This window comes from Serinus canaria, chromosome 5, assembly GCF_022539315.1.
Source record: "Serinus canaria isolate serCan28SL12 chromosome 5, serCan2020, whole genome shotgun sequence".
Lineage (NCBI taxonomy): Eukaryota > Metazoa > Chordata > Aves > Passeriformes > Fringillidae > Serinus > Serinus canaria.
The window spans coordinates 47,218,805-47,241,446 of record NC_066319.1 but is presented as its reverse complement, the minus strand read 5'-3'; the positions used below and the strand labels follow the sequence as shown (position 1 = coordinate 47,241,446).

Here is a 22,642-nt window from a genome sequence, read left to right as displayed (position 1 = left end):
CAAAGAGGAGAGATCTTTAGTTACAAATTTAAGTCCCGAGAGTTGCAGTTAAAAAATGGAAGTAATTGATTTTAGTAAGATGGTTCTCAGTTGGAAGTGTGGAAGAAAACAGAGTGTGGAAGTGTGGAATCAAGAAGAGTGGAAGAAAACAGAGGCCACGGATGAGTAAAATATTGCTTGCTCCCTTGTAAACACTTTGAAGTGGATGAAGACATAAACACAGAAATACAGCATAGTAGGAGGAGAGTTGTCCCCATGTGGTTCTGGGAGAGAACTGAAGAGAATTTCTCACCTAAACTCAATCAGCTTTTGCAGACTGTTAACCCTTATTTTTGGAAGGAGATTCCTTCCTTTCCTACAGTTAGTGCCTTGGTGCCCTCACAGATGTGCCCCCATCACAAGCAGGATGCTGGAATTGTGTTTTCCTCACATAGTCCAGGGAGCAGAGCCCACGGGGCAGCAGGAGGGAGGCACAGGAGCAGCCGCGCTGCTGCGAAGAGCCGGCCCTTCTCAGTTTGTGCTTTCCTCTCGCTGCATCTCTTACCCTACCTCTGCGTGTCTGTAAATGTGTTGGGAGGTTACGGGGACACTGAGCGGTGCCAGCCGTAGGAGGACAAGGTGCCGGCGGTGAGGAGGGGCGTCTGCCGCTCCCACAGGGGATTTCCTGTCCATCAGCCGGCGTCCAGGAGCCGTTTGCTAGACTTGCTTCATCAGGCAATAGCTCCTGCTGGACTGACATCATGCTGTGATTTTCCACTGCGGGATTTGCCAGAGACAGTGCTGAGAAGAGGCAGGCACCACACTTAGCACAAAAGAGCAGCAGACAGCTTGCTCCCTGCCTACATCCGTGCTGCGCTGCTGGTTACGTGGCCCCTTCTCGTCTCTCCCCCCATCCACCAAGTCCTACTCTCTTAATCCTGCTCTCGTCGCTGCAAGCAACAAAACAAGTTTTCCTCATTACACTCACTCTTCTCATTTCCTCTCCGGACCAACTCTTTTTCGCAGCCTCCCACTCTCCCTCCTGCAGGCTAACATTTCGTCCCTCCCACTCGCCGGCACCGTTTGCTCACGCAGGAGGGGAATGCTGCCGGCTCAGCTGTGGCGCCGGCTCCGCCAGCAGGCCCTCCTCTCCTGACCAAAAAATGGAGAGCAGGAAGAAACAGGGTCCCCTGCCTTCCACAAAACATCTCCAGGACGCTTACAGCACAGCGAGGAAGGCTGGGCAGAAAGGCAGGGCTTCAGGTCACTAGGCTATTGCCATTTGTTGTGATGGGCAATGTGGGAATATAAATGAGCCAGAGACACCTCTCAGGGACAATTAAAGACCAGGTTCGTTAGCCATTGAAACAGCTGACACAGCTATAGAGTGCAAGGATGGAACGGAAGGCTGTGCTTGTGGTCATCCCAGGTTTGGGTGCCCTGCCTGTCTCTTGGCCGGGGGCCAGTCCTGTTTCAGTGACTGCACCCCGGCAATGCCATCGGCAGCAGCCTCCCGCTGCTCCGAAGGGCCCATCCCGAGACTGCCGCCGCCTCCTGGGCTCACACACTGCTTGTCGAAGTGGGTATTCAGGGGTTTGCTCTTCTCCCACCATCACTGAGGCTGTACCTGGAGGAAGGGAACCAAAAGTCCCCTCACGGCCCACCGCACACCCTTCAGCCTCCCTCCGAAGAGGAGTCAAGGGAAAGGCGCCCTACTCACGCTTCAGGCCGCTGTGATCTGAGAGCTCTGGCTCAGCAGGAGGAGGACACAGGTCAGTAAAACCTCTGCCTTTGCAAATGCAGCCGTGTTGTTGTTTCTTGTAACACAGTGGCCTGCTTTTTGTTAAACTAACAGCACAGGCCTTGATTCTTTGCATTTGCCAGGCTGTGCTTGGACCTGCCCAGGCCTGCCTGAGGTTTTGTTTTAGCTACTTTTTGTGTAACAGTAACAATCCAGCAATTGGGTGCCAGTACCCACTTTGTTCAAATTTTTCCTTAGCTTTTGATGATTGTATGCAGATATTTGTGTAACCAGGAGATATTAAGAACAAGGAATTCTGCATAGAATAAAGTGCCTGTGGCCCTAGAAGGAAAAATGAAGGCATGCAGACACAGTGGGGTGATAGCAGGGGATGGGAGAGTACAAGCAGAGAATGGTGCTGGACACCACAGAGCTGAAATCATCTCGCCAGTGGTCAGTCACTGGTCATCAAAGCTTTACAGACCTGGGAGCTGGGTGAAAACAGTTTGGGGCATAACCAGTACCTGCAAGGACAGAGGTTGAGTACACAGTGTATGTGAACGCAGCACAGGTACTGTGTCCAAGTGTACTGTGAACCTGTGAAACGTTGAAGAAAATCAAGGGAAGAACAGGTGAGCAAACGTGTAACAGTGATCCCAAGCAGACCCCAGAGCACAGGGATCTGCCCTTTGTACTCCTCCTGGCAAGGATGTTGCCATCCCTTTCCTTAGGTTGATGGTAGGTGAAAAACTGATGTTTTGGAAAGAAAACATCCCTCCCAAACACCGCTTTGTAGTCAGTCTGTGAGCTCTGCCAAGTGCTTCAAACCTTGTGGATCAATGTTGGACAAAAGGCAAAATTTGGTGTAACAGGGGGAGGAGGAATCAGAGGCAAGGAGCCAGCCCTGGGTGGCAGTCCCAGTTCTCCCCCAAAGACCGTTCCCTGGCCTGCCCTCCCACCAAGCCTGCTGCTGTGTGTTGGGCCACAGGACACTCAGCTCTTGCCCACAACTGGGCAGCAAGGCCATGAGGAGGGCTGGCAGAGGGCCACATCATGGGGCAAGGGGACACCCCCAAGCAGAAGGCTATGATCCACAGCCCAAGGACCTTCTGGGTGACCACTCTGGGGCTAACAGGCATAGAGCTCTGTTGAGATCTGTCCCACAGACAGAATTTCACACTGCTTTCTTTGTTAGTCCAGAAACAGAAGAGAGCAGTACAACAGGCATCAGTAGGACTCCTTTCTCTGTGCCTCCTTATCTTATCTTTTATGCTGATACTCTGTTATTCAGTCACTAGAGGTTTAGCAACTTGACCAAAAGCACCTTTTTTTTTTCCCCTGGATAGCTACAAGAAATAAGATGTCATCATTATTTATTCTGTCTTATCTTCAGGAGCTGAGCCAGTCAGCTACAGATTACTGGAAGGCACGAGCATGACTCTACTCATTGACAAAGGAGAGGAGCTCACTGAGAGGAGGTGAAATCACATCTTAAAACTCTAGTAGGTTGCTTTCTTCATGATTACACAGAAAAACTATTTTAAAACAAATCTTTACAGCTGTAAATGACTGTCAGTCCTGTGACAGCAACACAGAAGCTGCTGTGGCAAAACCCCTGTGTGCTCATTCACGTGTCAGAGTTCCCAGCCTCTGACCAGAACTGATGCTGAAACACCCAGTGTTGTTGGTGTTGGGGCACAGAAAACAGCCAACACTTTTAAGGGCACCTTGTGGCAGGTCACTTGTGAATGTGGTTGTCCAGGTTATTGGATGTAGGAGACAAGCATGAGAGTCTGGTTTTGTTTGTCATCGCTCCCTAGGCTATCTGGATATAATTTGAAGCACTTAGATTACAGCTTGATCTAGTTCTATCCATTATTTTATATCCCTGGCTTGGCTATGCTAATTTGCACAGAGAAACTATTTGCCTGGTAAATGGTGCAGCTGAGAGATTATCAGACTACCTGCTGTGTTGAAATAGCTGGCTTCAAAGCCCGGGAAATAACTGTGTAATCAATGTAACATGTTTGGCCACAGGTAAAAGTCTAGCATGACTTAATAATTGTATAACATTTAAAACTTTAAGAAAAGCTTAGGGGGGGGAAGTTATTTTATTTTATTTATTTTATTTTATTTTATTTTATTTATTTATTTTATTTTATTTTATTTTATTTTATTTTATTTTATTTTATTTTATTTTATTTTATTTATTTTATTTTATTTATTTTATTTTATTTTATTTTATTTTATTTTTGGTGGATTTAATTTAAATATTCTCAGCATATATCCTCAATCCCTTATACAGTCATGGGGGAAAGACCCACTACTGGAGTGTCTCTGCAGTGGAAATGAGCTCAGCCTGTCATGCTGGCCAGTGAAGGTGATGCCATCCCACAGAGCCCAGCAGCATCAGCCAAGAAAACCTGTCTGAATCTGCAGTCTTCCCGAACAGGCAGATTTTCTGTGCATGTTTCTTTGTCAAGCTTGCATCCTTTGAAGAAAACAGAAGAAAACCTTTCTAATGATTTCAGATTTTAGTAAAATACAAATGCAAAGTTCAAGGATGTGTTTAAGCTGGTGGCTGCAGAAAAGCTCAGCCTCTTTGGATAGCACAGGAGGTCATCTTACTCTGCTTCTGCCCATGGCCACCAGAGCTGGCAGTGCTGGGGCTCAGCCTGGCCATGTGTGAGGCCACTTGGGCAGAGAAAATGGGGTATCCCCTGGGGGGGGGGGTGGCTGATGATAAGCAGGAGTTGTGAAAGGAGCCTTGGGGTTGTAGCTCTCAGCCTCACTGCCAGGCAGAGAGCCATTGACCATGACACAGAATCCCAGTGTCATCCATGGGGTGTCCCTGAGTGTGCTGTCCTTCCTTGGGTAGCACAGACAAGGGCATGAGGGGAAAGGAAAGATTTTCATGAAGCTGGAAGTCTGAAGTCAGGAATGTGTTTTTGCTGCCATTTTTGTAGGCATGATCTTCCCTGCAGAAAAAACACCAATTTTCAAATGTGCCCTTTAACATGACACAAGCAAACCCCATAATTTTTAGGATATGACAGCTGAGATCACTGCAGAATCAGGAATAGATACTTGAAGACAGCCAGTGCATTTTGTTCCAGCTCAGCTCTGCCTACCCTGTATATTATATTGTAACCTGTGGAGGTCACATTTACCAACACAGGGCATATCTCCAAAGTGCATCAAGAGATGAGTCTCAGACCTCCTGCAGCTGGGGAAGTGAACAAAACCACACATCAAGCCAGCACAAAATCTGGACATTTTTGAAAATACTGGGAGACTGCGATGACAGCACTTTATAATACAGATTTCTCCCCAGCTCAAATGCATCACTGTTGAGATGACAAAAGCATCAGTGGGGTTTAGGACTCTGCTCCCTCCTGGCTGTTTCTCCACACCACTGAGCAGTGCTAGAGCTGCTTGTCATGCCAGCAGGGCTCCCTCTGTGAGCTGTGCTCCAGCAAGGCATGCTGTCTTCTCAGATTCCTTCCCAAGATCTGCTCTCAGGGTGATTGCAATGTGCCATCATTCCTGAGCAAACCCTGGCTAATGGACAGAGAGACACAGCCCAGGTCCTCCCAGCTCTGCATCTGTTTGCTTAAGTCCTGGCACTCAGGCTCAGTGTCCTATTTCTGTCCTACAGATGCACCCACACACAAATACACTTGCACACACTGATCTTTACTGTATGGTTTGTGGATATCAAAGTGTTAGCCACTGTTAGTATAATTGAACCAAATTACTCTAAAAGAGATGGTGGCTAAGGCACTCAGTGCACAGAGGAGGTTCCATGAGAAAATGCTTTGCTAGCTTATACCTTTGTTTTCTGCTCTCTCAGGGCAAATTTAAGATAAGGCTCATGTTTGCTTTGCAGTGAGCATGCTGACGTTGCATTGTTCTTCCACTCTGACTCCCTATTGCTTGATTTTAAACTAGGAGATAAAACTCTGGGCAAAGACTCCACTGCACAGCTCATTTTTCTTTTCAGCAGAACTGAAAAGAAATGAGGCATTTGCATTTCATGTGTGCTTAGGACAAAATTTCTAGCCCGGCTTCAGCTTTTGCTTTTGCAACCTCATCTGTTAGAGCTTGTTTGCTTGCAGGCTTTCAGTGTCACGCTGTGGACTGGCCTCAGCAGCTGAATCTATCACAACTTCTTGAACTAGACATGCTGTTACCAACATAAACTGCAGCATGTGCATAATTAATTAGTGAAATGGTCCTTGCCTGAGCAAGGGCAGTTAAACCCACAGCCTGCTCAGTGGAGTGATGGAGTTATGTCATTATACCACTGTCTCATAGGGAGACTGTTTATGCCACCTCCCTGAGCAGCATGAACTGCACTGCTACAGGCAAACAGGTGCAATTGCTCCTACAGGGAGTCTCCCCCTGGCTCAGCTCTCTGTGAGAACTCAAAACACCAGACCTCTTGGCAGGTCTGGGCATGCCAAGAGGAAGAGCTGCTGTGCAAGTCAGCTGAGTATGGAAGTCACACAGCCACAGAGGGACAACAGACCAAATCCTGTGGTGCTAACTTGCAGTGGAAGCTGTGAGTTTTACAAGGCTTCACATGTTGAATTTTGGTCAAAAAGGCAGAAAGAGTTAAATAAATTTCCCAAAATTATATTCAGTGATGTGCTGAATCATTCCATCTTCCATTACACTAAATGCACACAAAACCAATGTTCTGCTATGATCTAAAGGACTGGTTAAAATAATATAGTTCTAGATTGAAAAATTTCTGTACAGAAACTTTTGTTCTGACATAAGAAATCTTTTTTTTATTTGTCATCTGTGGAAGAGTTTGAGAGTTTAAGCTCACCCAAGAAGTCACTCATGCTGGAACAGAAGTTCACACAAGGTTTTAGGGTAGTAACACTTTCCCATCACATTCCACTGCATTATTTCCTCAGGTAAACAGCCCTATGTCAGTTAAAATTTACTGATGTAACAATGAAACATCTACAGAGAAAGCACTGGTAGTTTTTCTCCCCTTACTATTGGAACTGTCTGTATCTTGTATGTGTTTTTTTCATTTGAAGAACATCAGTTCTCTAGTTTTGATCTCCTGTTTTGTGTTCCTGATCTGCTGCAGCCCATGGTGTTACACTTACCTGGGAGGAGCAATTTGATCTGCTACACAGCAGCAGGAGGCTGAGCATCTGAGCACATTGTCACATGTGATCCGCGTTGCTGGCACACAAGCCTAAGAAGGAGTTGAGACAGGATGTCTGCAGCAGGTTAAAAGCCAAGATGTTTGCCAGACCAACCTATACAGAGTGCAGGCAGGGTGGATTATCATTGGGTCTGACCTCCCTCAAGCATCACAGTACAATGCAATGACTATATTCTACCTTTAGAATGGGAGCATCTTTGTGTCCAAGCTTAGATCTTCCAATGATTACCATGGCTACCTTGTGCCTAAGCTGTAAGATAACTACAGTCAAGCAGAAGATATAGGTTTGGGTGGCAAGTGTATGAACCATGATTTTAAAAAGTCTGTTATCTTACAGTCTCTTGATAGAGTCCTCAATTCTTTGCTATTACTGCACTGTGTGTTCACAAGAGCACTTGTTTGCTTTTTGGTCAGAGAGAGCAAAGTCTTGTTAAATATAGCCACTTGCTCAATAAAATGTAGCTGAAATATCATATTCACCCCACGCTTATCTTCTACCGAACAGAAATGTTGGCTGACAAGAAGTCTGACCACAGGACTGGCTGTCCTTTAGAAGGACAGTGACTGGAACTTGAAGACACCACTGCTCACTGAAGAAGAATGGGTGGTGTCTTGTAATTTAAGCCTCCTGTCAATGCAAATGCTTCCATGCTCATTACAATGCCAAAAAGAAAAATGAATACCTCCATCAAAAGCAAATTATATGATGCAGGAATCTTGCATTCATTCTATAATCACATGCTGACCAAGGTTACTATCATTTACTATATAGCAACTTCAGTGGGATGCAAAAATTGTTTCATTATATAGGGAGCAAAATAGGTGCTTTCAATCAAAAATGCCTAAGAAGGAACAAGTAAAGATGCTAGATGAGGCCTTCTGGGAGGTAAGAAGGATGGCTTGGATGTGTTCAGTCACTTATTCTGATCTGGCCACAGCCCCAGGAAGTGTCTGAAGTAAGACTGCTCCCACACTAGAGATACCACTCTCTTTAAAGGAATATATAATACAGTGTATTATAGGCTTTTAAATGCTTCAGTTTGGCACAAAATCCTGACTGTAGGAGGCTAGGAATCTTTCCAAGAAAAGGCATAAAGAACAGTGCTGACACTGTAGTTATGACTGTTGCACAGAAAAGCAAGACTAACTTACAGCTGGATTGCCACCGGGGTCCTGACAGTGAAGGTGCTTTGAGCTGACCCATGGTCCACATCCTGTGGGAACACAACTTTCTACTCCAAGTGACCCAGAGAGTTCCCTGAGAGACTGCATTGTGCATGCCAACCTCCTGGGAACGTGCTGCTACTAGCCAAGGAAAAGACCTCAAACAGCCAGTTATGTTTCATGGATTGGTGGAATCTTGGGCCACACTTTGAGTGCCTACAAGGTTCCTTTTTCTGAGCTCTGTTCAATAAAGTCTCAGCTTTCTGCAACCTTGATTTTCATCCTTTTCTTCTCTCCTCTTTCCAGCTGTCTTATCACCCTGTAGGAATGGATACTTTTACAAAAACTGTTATCATGAACATATCTCACTCCTCTTTGTTATCCCAGAAGTGAATATTAAGATTTTATCTGCCTCTGACCCGTTGATGTGATTAATTTACCAGCATAAAAATAAGTATCTGAAAGCAAATGTATTTGCACTTTTTTGGTACATACAAAGAGTTATCTGGCCTGCAGATTCACTGAAACCTGGTTTCCATAACTTTTCTGGTGTGGATTATCTGATGTCTGGCAAAGATGAGCTCACCACTTCCTCCCAGAGTGCAGGCTGTAAAAATGTCTACCCTGGATCAGGTCATTCAGCTTCATGAACTTGGTATATTTCAGACCTTTATCACTTTGTCCCGGTGGATGCAAAAAAAGAATACTTTCAAAGTACATAAAATGCAATTGAGAGAAGGCAAGAGAGAGAGAATGAGATAAAGAAAATATAAACTGAATCTCAAAAAACCCAAGCAGAAAATTTATTGACTCAAAGTTCAGAGTTGGATGGCATTTTAACCAGAAAACATCAGGAGCTGGGACGAGCAGTTCTGGGAGGAGTAGCAGCCTAAAAGAAACCTCTCAAAAGAGCTTTAAACTTAGCACCTGGTTTCCATCAGGACTGAAAGTGGTTCATACATTTGCTCCATTTGCCAAATTTTTTCCAATACAAATTATCTTCTCACTAGCAATGTATGTGCATCCTTAAGAAGCTCTAGGTCAAAGATGAGTAAGGTTGCTAAGTGACATTAGCGCCTAAATCAAGGAAGTGAAAAATTAACACCTCACATCTGGCACTGCCCACATATTAAATGCAGTGTTCTTATGAAACATAAAGAAAGCCACATTTTAGTACCTATACAGCTCATAGACAGAGGTTGCTGTCCACTTAATTATTTTGCCATCTAAAAAATTTTCCTTATGAGAAAGAAAATGGAAATGTAGATACTGTAGATACTGTCTTCAAAATATACATACATAGATCACAACACAGATACTGTCTTTAAAAACCTCAGGAAGGGCCTTGTCACAGACCAGCATTAGAAATTAGTAGAACCAGAGAGGCATGGACATGTCTTATTGAAGAACAAGTAATGTAAAGTGCTGGAGCAGCTTAAACAAAGACACCAAGTCCTGTATGAAAAATAATTCCTGCTTAAATACTCCATGAGAGCACAGCCAGGGAGATAGAAACTTTCTTGAGGACAAGTGTTGCTTTTGAATATCCAATCCGTGCATCCTCCAACAGGAAGAGCACACTCAGTGCCAGGCCTGCACTGGTTACTGCATTAATATTTCTATTCAAATGGAAAAGCCCCTAAGAAGCACAAGTACCCAACCCCAAAATGCAGAGCTCTTTGCCAGTCACTCTAGACAATGCAGGTAGCACTAACTTGCACTCATTTGGTACTTAGTAACCCTCAGCACATTTCACAGGTGCCAGAGGGCACCTTTTGCATGTCTGCTACAGAGGCCACAGTGCAGAAATTTCTTCATTACATCAGGTAATTACTTCAGGACAAACAGTCAAACACTGCAAGTCCCAGGGACTTAGATTCATTATCATAGCAGTACGGAGATGCATGTGCAGTGCATGTAAATATAAAATTTGGATAAGAGGTTACTGACTGTAAAATTTTTTGCTCTTCTGAAGGTACAAAAAAAGGGTTTTTTTCCCCTTAGACATGCCAATCTCTTACACACTTTGTCATTCCTGCCTTTCGAGTTGAATTTTTTCCAGGAATTTAAAATAGAATTGCACTTACATTTTACATCTACTGGAGAAACTTTGAAATGCCCTCCCTGGAGAACAGAAATATCTACCAGTGTAATTTTCTTAAATTTGTGTCTCCTGCCTGCTCAAGTCTGTCTCATGACAAAAACTTAGTAAGGCACAGAGAAGGGCAGCTGTCCAAACACACAAAATTATCCTTCTTCCCATCGGAGAACTAAAGGTTGTGATGACACCTGCTGGCTCCATGGGGACTCGGCAAACACCAGCCAGCCCCTTCTAGAGCTCTTCAATACTTGCAGGTAAAAATGGAGGATAAATAAATAATTGTGAATCAAAATTTTTCGTTGCTGCAAGCCATAAAACCACATCAGACAAGGCTAGGAACTTTAAAAGGTCACTTACTCCATTACCTGAAAAAACCCAGGGTTTGTGCTACTTCCATTATACATTATGAATGATTGTTTTACCTCTTACTGAAAATTGATAGTACTTCTCTGGACACAGTTTTACAGTGTTTCATCATTTTTGCATTTCCTATTAAAGATTCCACAGTAAGCTGTGTTATTAACATACAGTTATACTTTCATTTGTGTGTTCAAGGACAGTTAGACAACCTTTGACTGTGAAATTGAAAGCATCATGGAGATACTTCTGCCCTGTTTATGAGCTACTACAGCTTTACTGCTTTGTCCACCTTGTACAGTAGCACACCCATCCCACCTCAGGTGACATTCAGGAATAGGTGTTTTCCAAAGAGGCTTTCACTACAGCAATCCTGTCACATGAACAGTAGCATAGTTGTACAAAAGGGTCAAGCTTATGAACAGTGTAGGCCTGGAGCAACAGTTGCATCCTGATGATTTCAGTTATTATTGTGCATTTTTGGAGTGGGAGAAGCAGCAGTCACCTTGATGAATCAGCTCGTTGACAAAATAAGTATGTTCAGAAGACTGTATAAGGAGTAGTTTTATAACTGTTGGAGCATGTTAGTTTATGTGTTATGAGTAATTTCACAGTGAGACTTCAAAAGTACAGATCCCTGCAAATCATCCATCCCTTGCACTATTCCTGGGATTTTGTTTAGTCTAAGAAACGTGGAAGAGGTTAGATCACATTCAGCCTAAATATTTTCCTGAACTGACACTTTTTACTTTCTCATCACTCTCCAGTATGGTCAGTATTTCTGACTGATTTCACCTAGATCCCTCAAGACAGTTGTAAATACCCTGTGTCTGCCCTTGGGTACCATATTGGTAGCCACTGGCTGGGGACAGAAATCTGCAGGGTCTTGAGAGAAATGTATCTGTGCAGTTACTACCTTGTTTGAGCAAGGTAAGAAATTCAGTTCCAAAAAATCTCTCACTGGGAAGCTGGTACAGATACAAGTAATTAAACCATCCGTCTCCTTCCTGGAGCCTGCTCTCAGTAGTGCAATCATGCCCACCATATCTCATAGTCCACTTAGAATCTCAGCTGTGGTCTAGTTACAAACTGCTAAAATGGGTCATGGAATGTGGAACAGAGGCATTACTTAATCAAGAACTATTGCTGTTCCAAGGAGATCATAACTGGGAGGAATCAGACTCAGCCCAGGGAACCTAAGCCCCCAAACCCCCCAATATTGGGATGACTGGTTTCTTCATGGTCACAGAAGGTTTCCTAAATCTGACTGAGGAAATTAAGTAGAAGGAAAAGCAGCCACTGAAATAGAGGTGTTGCCAGCCCCGCAAAAATTGCAAAAGGAAGAATTCTGTCTTATAACAGAAACTCTCTGACTATTTGGAACAAGCAGCTGAATCTGCCTGAGCAGTATCTACCCCCAGGTACTCAGGAGTCACAGGGCTTTGTCAAACAGATTGGTGAGAACCTGGACTACATCATCACTGCCAAGTTTTTCAAAGTTGCATATGCATCCAAAACCAGTTGTCTATTAAAGAACAGATTGTGTTTAGCTCAACTGCTGCCCAGCCTCAGCACTGGCACAAGCTCCCAGCAGAGACACGACTGGGCAGCAGTGCACTTGTATTGGCCTTGCTTGTTCTGGTTTCAGAGGTGGTTCTGTCCTGAACTGTGCAATTCTGCCAGAATCACACACTGGCAATCCTTTGTCAGAGTAAATCACTCTGAACATGTATAGTTTGGCAGAGTGTTACCCATATGTTGTGTGGAGTTTAACTGCTCAGAAAGCTCTGTTGAATCCAAAGGGCAACTGACAATATAAATAGGAGTTGGTGGGAGGAATATGTTACTCCTGATAGTGCATGGTGGATACACTCAGCAAGGTGTTACCTGGCATAAAAAACTAGCTAGGGCTTTATGAGTAACTAGAGAGGAAGACAATTTTCTCAGATCTCTATACACAGACAATACATCTCATAACAGCCTCCTTTTTCCTCTGGGTAAAACAGGATTGATATGGGCTTTGTGGTCCAGCAAAGATTTGGCCTAGAGATTCAAAGACTTTAAGGTTTCTTCAAACCCCTCTTTTCAGTACCATCTATAAACAACCTTAATATTTTGAATATTAAACATAGAGTTTCTTAGCTTCTAGCAGTGACCACATGTGTCAGCATCCTGGTGCAAGGAGGAAGAGGCTTGTTTGCTACTCTCATTGCAAATAACTGCTGATTTTGCGGAGCACAAAAGCCAGGATCTGTGTCCATCAAGTTTTCCTTGTATTTTCTTTTGGGCCACAACCACAACACCACAGTCTCCAGAAGACACACAGATTCAGAGGCACACCACAGTAATGCAGCTTTGTTCAACCATATCAGATGCAAATTTCTTCCATGAGATGAGAGGACATTTGAATTACAAATCCAACTGAATTAACCACAAATAGATAAAGACTAGGAAGTAGGAAAAAAAAATCCAGTCACATGGACAGAGAACAAAAGTTTTGAAGTCACTGGAGCATCCACAGTAGAGCTTTTTCATGTTTATGGACTAGACTGCCTGATATTACAGGGCCTTCAGTTTTTAACCCCATCCTATTTTCCCATATTCTATAATACAGTGCCTACACTGGGGGCCTATTATGACTGGGATTGCTTCTAAAAGGAAGAATATTTTAAATTCATTTAAACAAACTAGAATTTAAGAATCTAGAGCCTGTGACCCCTCTGTTGAACTCCTTAAGGCATAAACCCCACAACTGCCCCCCAGTATGGTATCCTTGTAACAAGGATACAAATCTGCTTAGACAACAGAGGGGCTACATTCAGTTCTTCAGTCCTTCCTAATGAAATTTTGCATCCTGTAAGCAAACACTCTTATAGAAGCAATACTCTTCAGCAACAAACAAAAGCCTTTTTTAAATTGAGTCCTGGATGCCCTAATTCTTTATGGGCTTTCTAAAATGTCTAATACATCCATTGAGACTGCATATAATATTTATTTTTTTCATTTCAGTGAAAAATTAGAGACTAGTACCCTTATGTCACATTTTAAAGTTAAATTATTTTTCTTTTACAATCCAAATCAAAATTAAGTGTTCTATTTCATTTGGGAGTATTTTTGAAAACAATTTAGGACCATGAGGGGAAGATAGGGAATTCCATGTGTATCTTTTATCTGGAATTAGGCCAATGATCAAAATAGTGAAGAGTATAGACCATCCCACGCTAGAGAAATTGTTGAATGAACTATCTGTCTTAAAGAATGTGCCTTGCCCAACTAATAAGGCTTAAGACCCAAATCTGTTCAAGCAAGACCAACTGAAAATTTTAAAAATTTATTAATGCCTCCCATAGCTCTGTATAACTTTTTCAGGGATATCAGCTTGGCCCACTTCGTATTTTATGGGAGAACATCCCTCAGTGGTTATCAGGCATTGATGCTGGCAGACTGATACCTCACTGAATACCTGGTACACTCTTCAAAAAGGGAGTGGAGCCCTGGCCTCTCCCCTCAAAGTGTGGCCAAATTGCAGGCCAAGGGAGCTGGTAACACCCCTACCAATGTTCTGTACCTTCTCCCTCTCTCCCTCCTTCATGCTCCCCCTGCCTTGGAGAATATTGACATTTACTTTTATGTAAGGGGATAACTTAAACAGGATTGGATACTCTACTGAGTAGCTCAGAGCCTGCCTGATAAATAATTCTCATGAGCTATTGGATGTGGGGGCCACATCCTGATAGGGTGCTGAAGGGCTAAATGCAAATTGTTCTCTTGTTTCTCATGAAAGACAGAACACATTTACTGGAATATAACCCTCCCTTATTATGCCATTTATAGGAAACACATATTCAGTGTTTATAAAGCAGTTAATTTATAACAGACAAAACCAGATTATCTTTGGAAGAGCAAATATTTGTTCAAAAACTTCTAAATGGGACAGACATCTTCATCTCATTTTTAAACACAACTGATTGAGAAACGTAACAGAAGAGCTACCTAATAGGTAAGATAAGATTTATATGAAGCATTTAGATAGTAAAGGAAAAATTATTATATCTTTTATATATATATAATTCAGTTTTATATATTTATCAATGATTCTCTAGATGTGATGTTTTAAATGATTGTAGACTGTAATCAGCTTCTAATGGATTTTCCTCTTGCTCTAATGCCTTCAGAAGAAACAGAATTTGCACAAGAAGCTTTTTTCTTTGATATTGATATGACTAGAAATAAATACTTCTTTAAATGGAAATAATGTTCACTTTGCTCTAACACGCATTTATTAATGAACTGTCTGCTCTACAAATAAAGTGAGTTGTCTAAAATTAGCAATAAGCTTCACTCAGTTCTAAAAATACAAGTCTATAATGTCTATAATTCTACTTTATTGTTTCCAGAACTGTTTTTCCTAGTTCTAGAGGACATGCTCTATTTCTAACTAGTAAAGGTGAATGATACAGCTGCTTTAATGTTAACTTGAAATGTTTGCAATCTCAGATTTTCAGTGATTACTTAGTGCAATTGCAAGGTTTTTATTCCCATGTTCATTGCACCCAAATCAGTAGCAGATGAATATGTGTTTGCCTGAGGATTCAGGAATCTTGAATGTTGAATAGTTTGGGATAAACCTGTAAACAAGAGCTTCTGCATTTGTCCTGCCCTTTCTGTCCAAAACCTCTCTGTGTTGGGAAGGCAGAGCCCTCTGGAAGGCAGCTCAGCACTTTGCCCAGCCAGTCCCTTCACATCTCCTGGGGGAAGCTGGTGGCCAACTAAGCCAAGTCCTGTCCCAGACCTCCCAGAGAGAGAAGCAACACTGACGTCTGCCAGATGCAACACTGTGCAGGAATTGCACCCTGCCTAGAAAAGCTGAGGAAGGGCTTGTGCTCTGTAATACCTGGTGAGCAGTTAGGCCTGATGCTAACTGCATTTAGAGGGAGGAAATGCTGCTGCAGTGATTGAATATGATCAAAAGCAAAATTTTCCAATCCCTGCCTCTTTGCTAGAGCTGACTCTGCAGTGTCCAAGGATGCTTCTTCAAAGTAGGGATGACTCCCAGAGGAAAGAACCTCTTTCTTTGCTGCCAGGGCAGGTGCAGCATTGCAGCAGGAACAGGACCTCTGTGCCTGTGCTACTTCCCACAGAAGTGGGTCACTACACAAGCAGAAGGAATGCTCAGCAGTTACTGCCCTAGCTCTGAACTGCACTGCTTCAGCCTGCCAGGGGACAGTGAGTATCCCAGCACTCCAGATGTCACAGGCACCGCTTGACCAGCAAGGCAAGAGCTGAAGTCAAGTCATCCCCTTCCCTACTCTAGTCCTGAAAATACAGACACTGGGAATCTCATTAAAAATAAATCAAGGGTTAATGGGAAAGAAAAATAAATAAAAAACCATTCACTACGTATTTGCTGCATATTTTGCTCTGTTCTCTGTCTGCCATGCACTCGAGAGCAGGCATAACATTCATGGAATTCTCTGCCTCCCGATTAAGTCATGACAGCCCATCTGTGTTGCAGCAAGTACAGAACGTGACCTATTATCTCAAAAGAAAATAGCACACCACCTGACTGCCAAAAGCACCTCGTGACTTGGCACCCAAATGTCTCAGTACTCACATCAACATACCTTTTCAGGACTAACTCCCACAGCCTGAATCAGCCAACTGTGAAATTCAGCTGAACTCTGAATAAACCAGATAAAACCAGCTTTCCCAGATGCCAAATCACAAATTATACAATGACCGTAATTTGCTGTTACAGATCTTAGCTTAAAAGGAGTAGTTAACAATTGCCACGTGATTCCAGACTGTTGAATCACTTACTACTTTAATGATGGGCCATATAATCCATCTTTTAATCTCATTTATCCCTTTGCCCACTGCTATACAAAAGGAATCTGTGCAGGTTTGGTGGTCTTGAATACCACGTTTAATTTACAATGGGAAAATGCAACTCCAAAGATTGTAGCCATTCAAAATTTTACCATGAGGTGCAATCCAACACTGCTGTATGGGAGAGAATTCATATATTGCTTTATGAAAAGATGGATGATAATCATATTTGCCCTTTATGTTTGCAAAGTGCATTTCATTTGCAAATTTACACAATGTCTGATGGTGAGGTTTGCCTTAGGTGTCCTGTAAGATCTACCTGGTCTTTTCTGAATATTTTGGAGTAAATACCCTGAAGATGCAGAAAGACCACTTTACTACATTTTTGACCTTTTGCATTGTGAATGGAAGAAAAAACAAAAACGTAATTTTGTTGCCTTTCTTTTTTCTAGGGTAAAAAACAGCTCTAAAGAGCCCATTATTGGATGTCAACATGAAAGCAGGAATCTACATACTTCTCTTAACTGAAATATGTTTTGAATTCATCCAGGCTGATATCAAACCTAAATTTCCAAAGGAGGAAAAAGAGATTAATTTCTTGGAAAGAAATAACATCAGTATTTCCAAAGGGTGGTATCATCACAAAAATATTTCTAAGCCTTTTGAACACCAAGGTTTTGAAGACCAAGGTCTTGAAGACTTCACTCTTCACAACTTCACTGAAAAGACTGCAAATTTTGGTTTTAACCTCTACAGAAAAATTGCAATGACACATGATAACAATGTAATCATCTCTCCATTTTCTGTGTCAGCTCTCATGAGTGTCTATATGATGGCAGCCAAAGGAGAAACACACAGACAAATTGTAAAAGGTCTAAACCTCCACGCTGTGAAGGACAAAGCAGATGGCCAACATTTACCAGCTTTGTTTAAACAACTGACAGGTAATATCACAATGAATGAGGAATTTCTCCTTGTGCAAGGTGTTCTTTCTTTTATTCAAAAGGACTTCAAACTCAAGGAGTCTTTCCTGAATTTATCTAAGCAATACTTTGATATGGAATTCCTGAAAGTGGACTTTGAAAATTTAACACAGGCAAAACTTTTCATCAATCAAAACATTAACAAAATGACCAAAGGAAAAATCCCAAAGCTTTTTGAAGAGCTGGACCGCCATAATAAAGTGGTGCTTGTGGACTACATTTTCTTTAAAGGTAATTGCTGATTTTATTTTCAGAATAATTATTTATTAGGACAATCAAGACTCTAACTTCAGCTACATTAGGGGGAGTTTAAATGAATTTAGATGTCCTGTTTTCTCTATGTCTTTTTCTAAGATTACTTTTTTCTATTCAGCTCATAAATTAGGAAATTATTTTTCATGATAGGAAACCACAGTTCTTCTGTGCTGTCTTCCATAAAACAGAGTCTCAAAGAGAACAAAAAGCCCTGTATCAAACTATCTCAATCCATCTCCAAATTATCCCTCTTCATGACAGAACACAATGTTTTATTTTAATTCACCCATTAAAATGAAAAAGTAGTAATCATAATAGTCTTAAATGCTGAATACTGGGCATAAAATCATGCACTGATTTAACATAGTACACAAAATCATTGAAGCAAGAAATAATTTCTCTATTTCTATCAAGAATCATCTGCCCCAGGGGAACCCAAGTACCCCATTATATTAACTTACAGGGGGAGGGAAAGAAATACCAGTGATGGTCAGGAACCATTCCATGGAGAAGTCAGTGAATCCCCATCCAAAATATTGGATAATTAAATTAAATACAGGATACTGAACAGCTGGTAGCGAATTTCAGAGAAGGTTACATGTTACAAAAAATCAGATGCTCACCAGGCATTGATAAAACAAAGATAACATAAATTCTGAACTTGACGGGCAACTAAACAACCTTAGAAAATGATTTCCCTTCTTTCTGTGCAAATGAAGCAGTTTATTTTGTGGATTACTTTGGGGTTTTTTCTGTAAAAAAAATTTATATACAATAAATATAAAATATACTGAAATTGTCATCCACTTATCCCAGACACAACTGACAGCCATTTCAACTAGATACAGAAAATATCCTATAGTTTTTAAAACTTTTTAGAACATTTTTCTGAACAAATCTAAACATGCATAATGATTTATTTTCTTTCTTTCCTCAGGCAAGTGGGTCTATCCATTTAATTCCAAATTCACGGAAATTGAGACTTTCCACATAAACAAATACAGAAGTGTACAGGTACCCATGATGTTCAAGTCAGATAAAATTAATTCCACTTTTGATGAGAACTTAAGATGCACTGTGATTAAGATACCGTACAAAGGGAATGCCCACATGCTGATTGTTATCCCAGAAAAAGAGGGAGACTACATTTCAATTGAAGACCATTTGTCTACAGAGCTTGTGGAATCCTGGCTTGGAAACATGAAAACCAGGTATTGCTTTGACACTCATGAGGCCCTAATGATGTCTTTGATGTCTCCTGCAGCAAAGCAACAAAGCCCAGCAAAGATTAGCTGGTCTTCCTAAGCCTTTTCCACAGCCCAAGTGGCATGTGAAAGCTGTGACTCAAAGGCAACAAAACTTTGGCTCATTTCAGTTAAAAATGTGATGATTCTGTGAGAGAGGGCATGAGTTTTTCCATATTCTTCCTTAGGTCTCCTCTCTCCTTAAATTTAGTACTGCCAAACAAAAACCACTATAAATCTAGACATTTATTAAACATTTCTTACTAGGGGAAACCCAGAAGAATTGATAAATTTGAATATAAAAATGCATACCCAAATGATTCCTGTGAAATGCAGTTCCTGAAGTGAAAATTCTTTTCACCAATCAATAAATTAGTGTGTTGCCCTGGTATGAGGGCACTGGGACTGCTGGTGGAAGTATTTATACAGAGAAGGAAATGATTTCTAGAATCACTGGCAGCCAACAGGTTAGAAATTATTTTCTGCCAACCTAAATGCCAGCAGAGACTCTCCAGTTTTTGTCCCTTCTTTTTCTGTGTAAAGCTTAATTCCTGAGTAGTGTGCATTTCAGCAGTCAAGTGACCATTTGCTTTAATTTTTATTTTTTTTAACAGAAAAGTGGATATTTCATTTCCAAAGTTTAAACTAGAGCAAAAATACAAAATGAAGAAACTGCTTCAAGGTCTTGGAATTAAAAAGCTCTTTACACGTTCAGCAGATCTTAGTCATCTGACAGATCAGGAATATGTAGCAGTTTCACAGGTAAGCCCACTAAAATTATTTGCTATTTGGATTATAATAGTGTATAAACAGCCCAGCCAAGATGGTCATGTAAGTTTATAGGGACACTAATAGCAAAGTACCTCATCTGCCAGGTATGTGCAATCTACACATCTTAATAAGGATGGATCCCACTTCAAGTATGAGGTGTCTAGAGGAAAGGGGCAGTGACATCTCATAGGTGCTCAACACCTCCCTGAGCTAACCCATCACAGGAGAAAAGCTCTGCCTCAAGAGGAATATGGTTGGCAGGGAATGAGCATAATTTCACAAAAACTGTGAACAAATAAGACAATGTGAATGAGAGTCAAATGGCTAAAGCCCAGGCAAGGAAGGAAATTCAAGGAAAGAATTCCTCATACACAGTCCAGAGACAGGTATATTTCTCAAAAAATAAAGAAACTTTGAAAGTTTAACTAATAAAATCTCAAAAAGGTAACAGTGAGGAAGAGAAGTCAAAGCACTCCCATTTTTCCCTCTATATACCATGGAAGAGAGAAAACAGAATCTCACAGGAAAGGATTGGCACAATATAGTTGCACTCCAAACCATCCAGATGTTCGATTTTGTATGCTGAAACTTTCAAAGAACCTTTAAATGGGTAAAGGCAAGGGCAGTGAATGGCCAAGAAGGCAGGAACACAGCCCCACAGAAAAAGAGGAGCAGGAAGAGAAACTTTGTACCACTGTTTAAGGGAGAGCACAAATGAATTTCAGAAGACTGACGGAAAACAGAGGTAGAATGAGAAGCAGAAGAGAGTGGAAGACAAAGGACTTGTCAATCACATCAATATCAGGAAGGAATAGGTCTATGTGACCAGGGTTGTTTAATGAAAAAGAAACAGCTAGTCTATAAAAAGGACAACTTGCTGATAATAGAAAATTAAAAGGTATTGTCAAAGAAAGGAGATGAAAGACAAAACACACAGAGATACTTGTGCCCACAAGAATGGAGTGTGTGGAACAAGATGAAAAGCAATGAATTCAAAATACAAATTCATACAAATGTAAAAAAAATTCTGAAACAAGATGAATTTATAAACAAAATCCAAATAAAATAACTCTCACACAGGATTTAAAAATGTAGCTTTATAAACTTATGTAAGGAATTGTAGCATGCAACTGCTCGTGGTTGTGGAGGGTTGTATGGCACAGACAATCCAGGACCACATCTCCAGGAGAGGCTTCCCAGAATGGGATCTCCAGAGATCCCTTCCAACTTCCTACAGAATGGGTAGGGTTGGAAGGGACCTCTGGAGGTCACCTGGTGAAACACTGCTCAAGGAAGGTCACCTCGAGCAAGTTGCTGAGGTCCATGTCCTGACAGCTTTGGAATATCTCCAAAGAGGAAGAATCCACACTGTGCCAGTGCTCAGTCAGCCTCTCATGAGAAAGTGTTTCCTGGTTTTCAGAGGGAACCTCCTCTGTACAAACTTGCTTGTTCAAACCTCCTGTGTTTCATTTGGTGCCCACTGCCTCTGGCCCTGTCACTGGGCACCACTGACAAGCCTGGCTCCACCTTCTTTGCACCCTCCCTTTGGGTATTTGTACCCTATAAGAATCCTTCTGGTGCTGCTCTTAGAAGTCTCCCTACACCAAATCCTTATAGAAGCCTTTGTGTTTAGCCAGTTAACAGGGTGGGATAATAAACACTTCTATACAAGTTTCAAAAACCCTCTTACTTGATCTAAAGGTTTTCAAAATGGCAGTGGCTTGAAAAAACAACCTTTCTGAGAAGATCTAACATCCTAAGAATAAATATTTAATGGATAAATTTGCAGTGATTTTCAGTTTGGTATGAACTATTTCACTGTTGGGAAATATAATAGTGATCTGCAGCACTTTTCTCCCTTCCTCTTGTACCTTTCATGCTGATTCTCAGCAGTTAACTCTATTGTGTTATCAAAAAATCACACTTTAACAGGTACTGCTAACTGATATTAGAAGCAATATGTGCATCAGCTACCAAGTGCCAGAGGAGCATCCTGTCCCTAGGAATTGTGAAAGACAAAAATATTATTTAAGAATATGTAACAGAAACCTCACACTGGTGAAGTCCTTCAACTGTTTTCACATAAGTAATTCCTAGAATTAGGAGTTTAGGAGCTGTAAATCCACTAGATGTCCAGGCAGTTCACCAGTTCAGACACTAACACAGCAGAAGCACTCATAGGTATAAGCAGGCTGAAAGAACAAAATGGAAAAAAATGAAAAAATGAAGAAATGAACAATCAGATTATGCCAGGTTGCAATTTCAGTGGGAGTGGAAAATATTCAATGCAGGACTGTACCTCATTGCTCTGCATATTTAGTCTGTGTTACCAAGTGTACAAATTAGAAACATACAAGGGAAAAAACAAAGATTGGTGCATTTCCATAAGCTCTTACAAAATCAGCTGTGAATGACATATCCAGCCAATCAGTGTTTGTGACTGGTGAAAACACATTTCCTACAACTGAGAAACTCCTTTGCACAGCTAGGTGTCAAAGAGAAGCACTCAACACAAAAAAAAAAAAAAAAAAAAAAAAAATGCAATGGCTGTTTCATGCAAAACCCCCAATCTCAAGTGAGGTCTGTGCCCAGAAATGTGGAAATGTGCAATGACTCCTGAACTGGCATCCACACAGTGAGCATTGTGGGCACAGTGGCTGTGCTGACTCTACCAGTCTGACAGAGGTGGATTGCACTGAACTGCTCATTTTAATCCTTAACAGAAGCCTACCTCAACTGAATGCCTTCAGCTGGAAAAATACTCTTCATGTTAGCATTTACTTCTGTCACATCCTTATTTCTGCCTTGCACTTCAGGTTGTCCAAAATGCAGTTATTGAAGTGGATGAGGAAGGAACTGAGGCTGCAGCAGCAAGTGGCTCAGAAATAACTGCATTCGCAGTGCCTCCTGTCATCAGAGTGGACCGGCCATTCCTCTTCATGATTTTTGAAGAAACTTTTAAAACATTACTGTTCATTGGCAGGGTGATTGATCCAACAGAAATGTGAATAAAGATAATAGTTTCTA

General features: G+C 41.6%; 1 protein-coding gene across 1 annotated transcript; it reads left to right on the top strand.

Annotated features, from left to right (window-relative positions):
* Window positions 1–14,418: 14,418 nt before the first annotated feature.
* Window positions 14,419–22,642, top strand: SERPINA10 (serpin family A member 10). Its single transcript, XM_009101783.4, has 5 exons — window positions 14,419–14,533; window positions 16,815–17,576; window positions 18,538–18,811; window positions 19,459–19,606; window positions 22,432–22,642. Exons 2-5 carry the CDS (start codon window positions 16,856–16,858, stop codon window positions 22,621–22,623), a joined length of 1,335 nt encoding a protein of 444 aa, XP_009100031.3. The 5' UTR covers window positions 14,419–14,533; window positions 16,815–16,855; the 3' UTR covers window positions 22,624–22,642.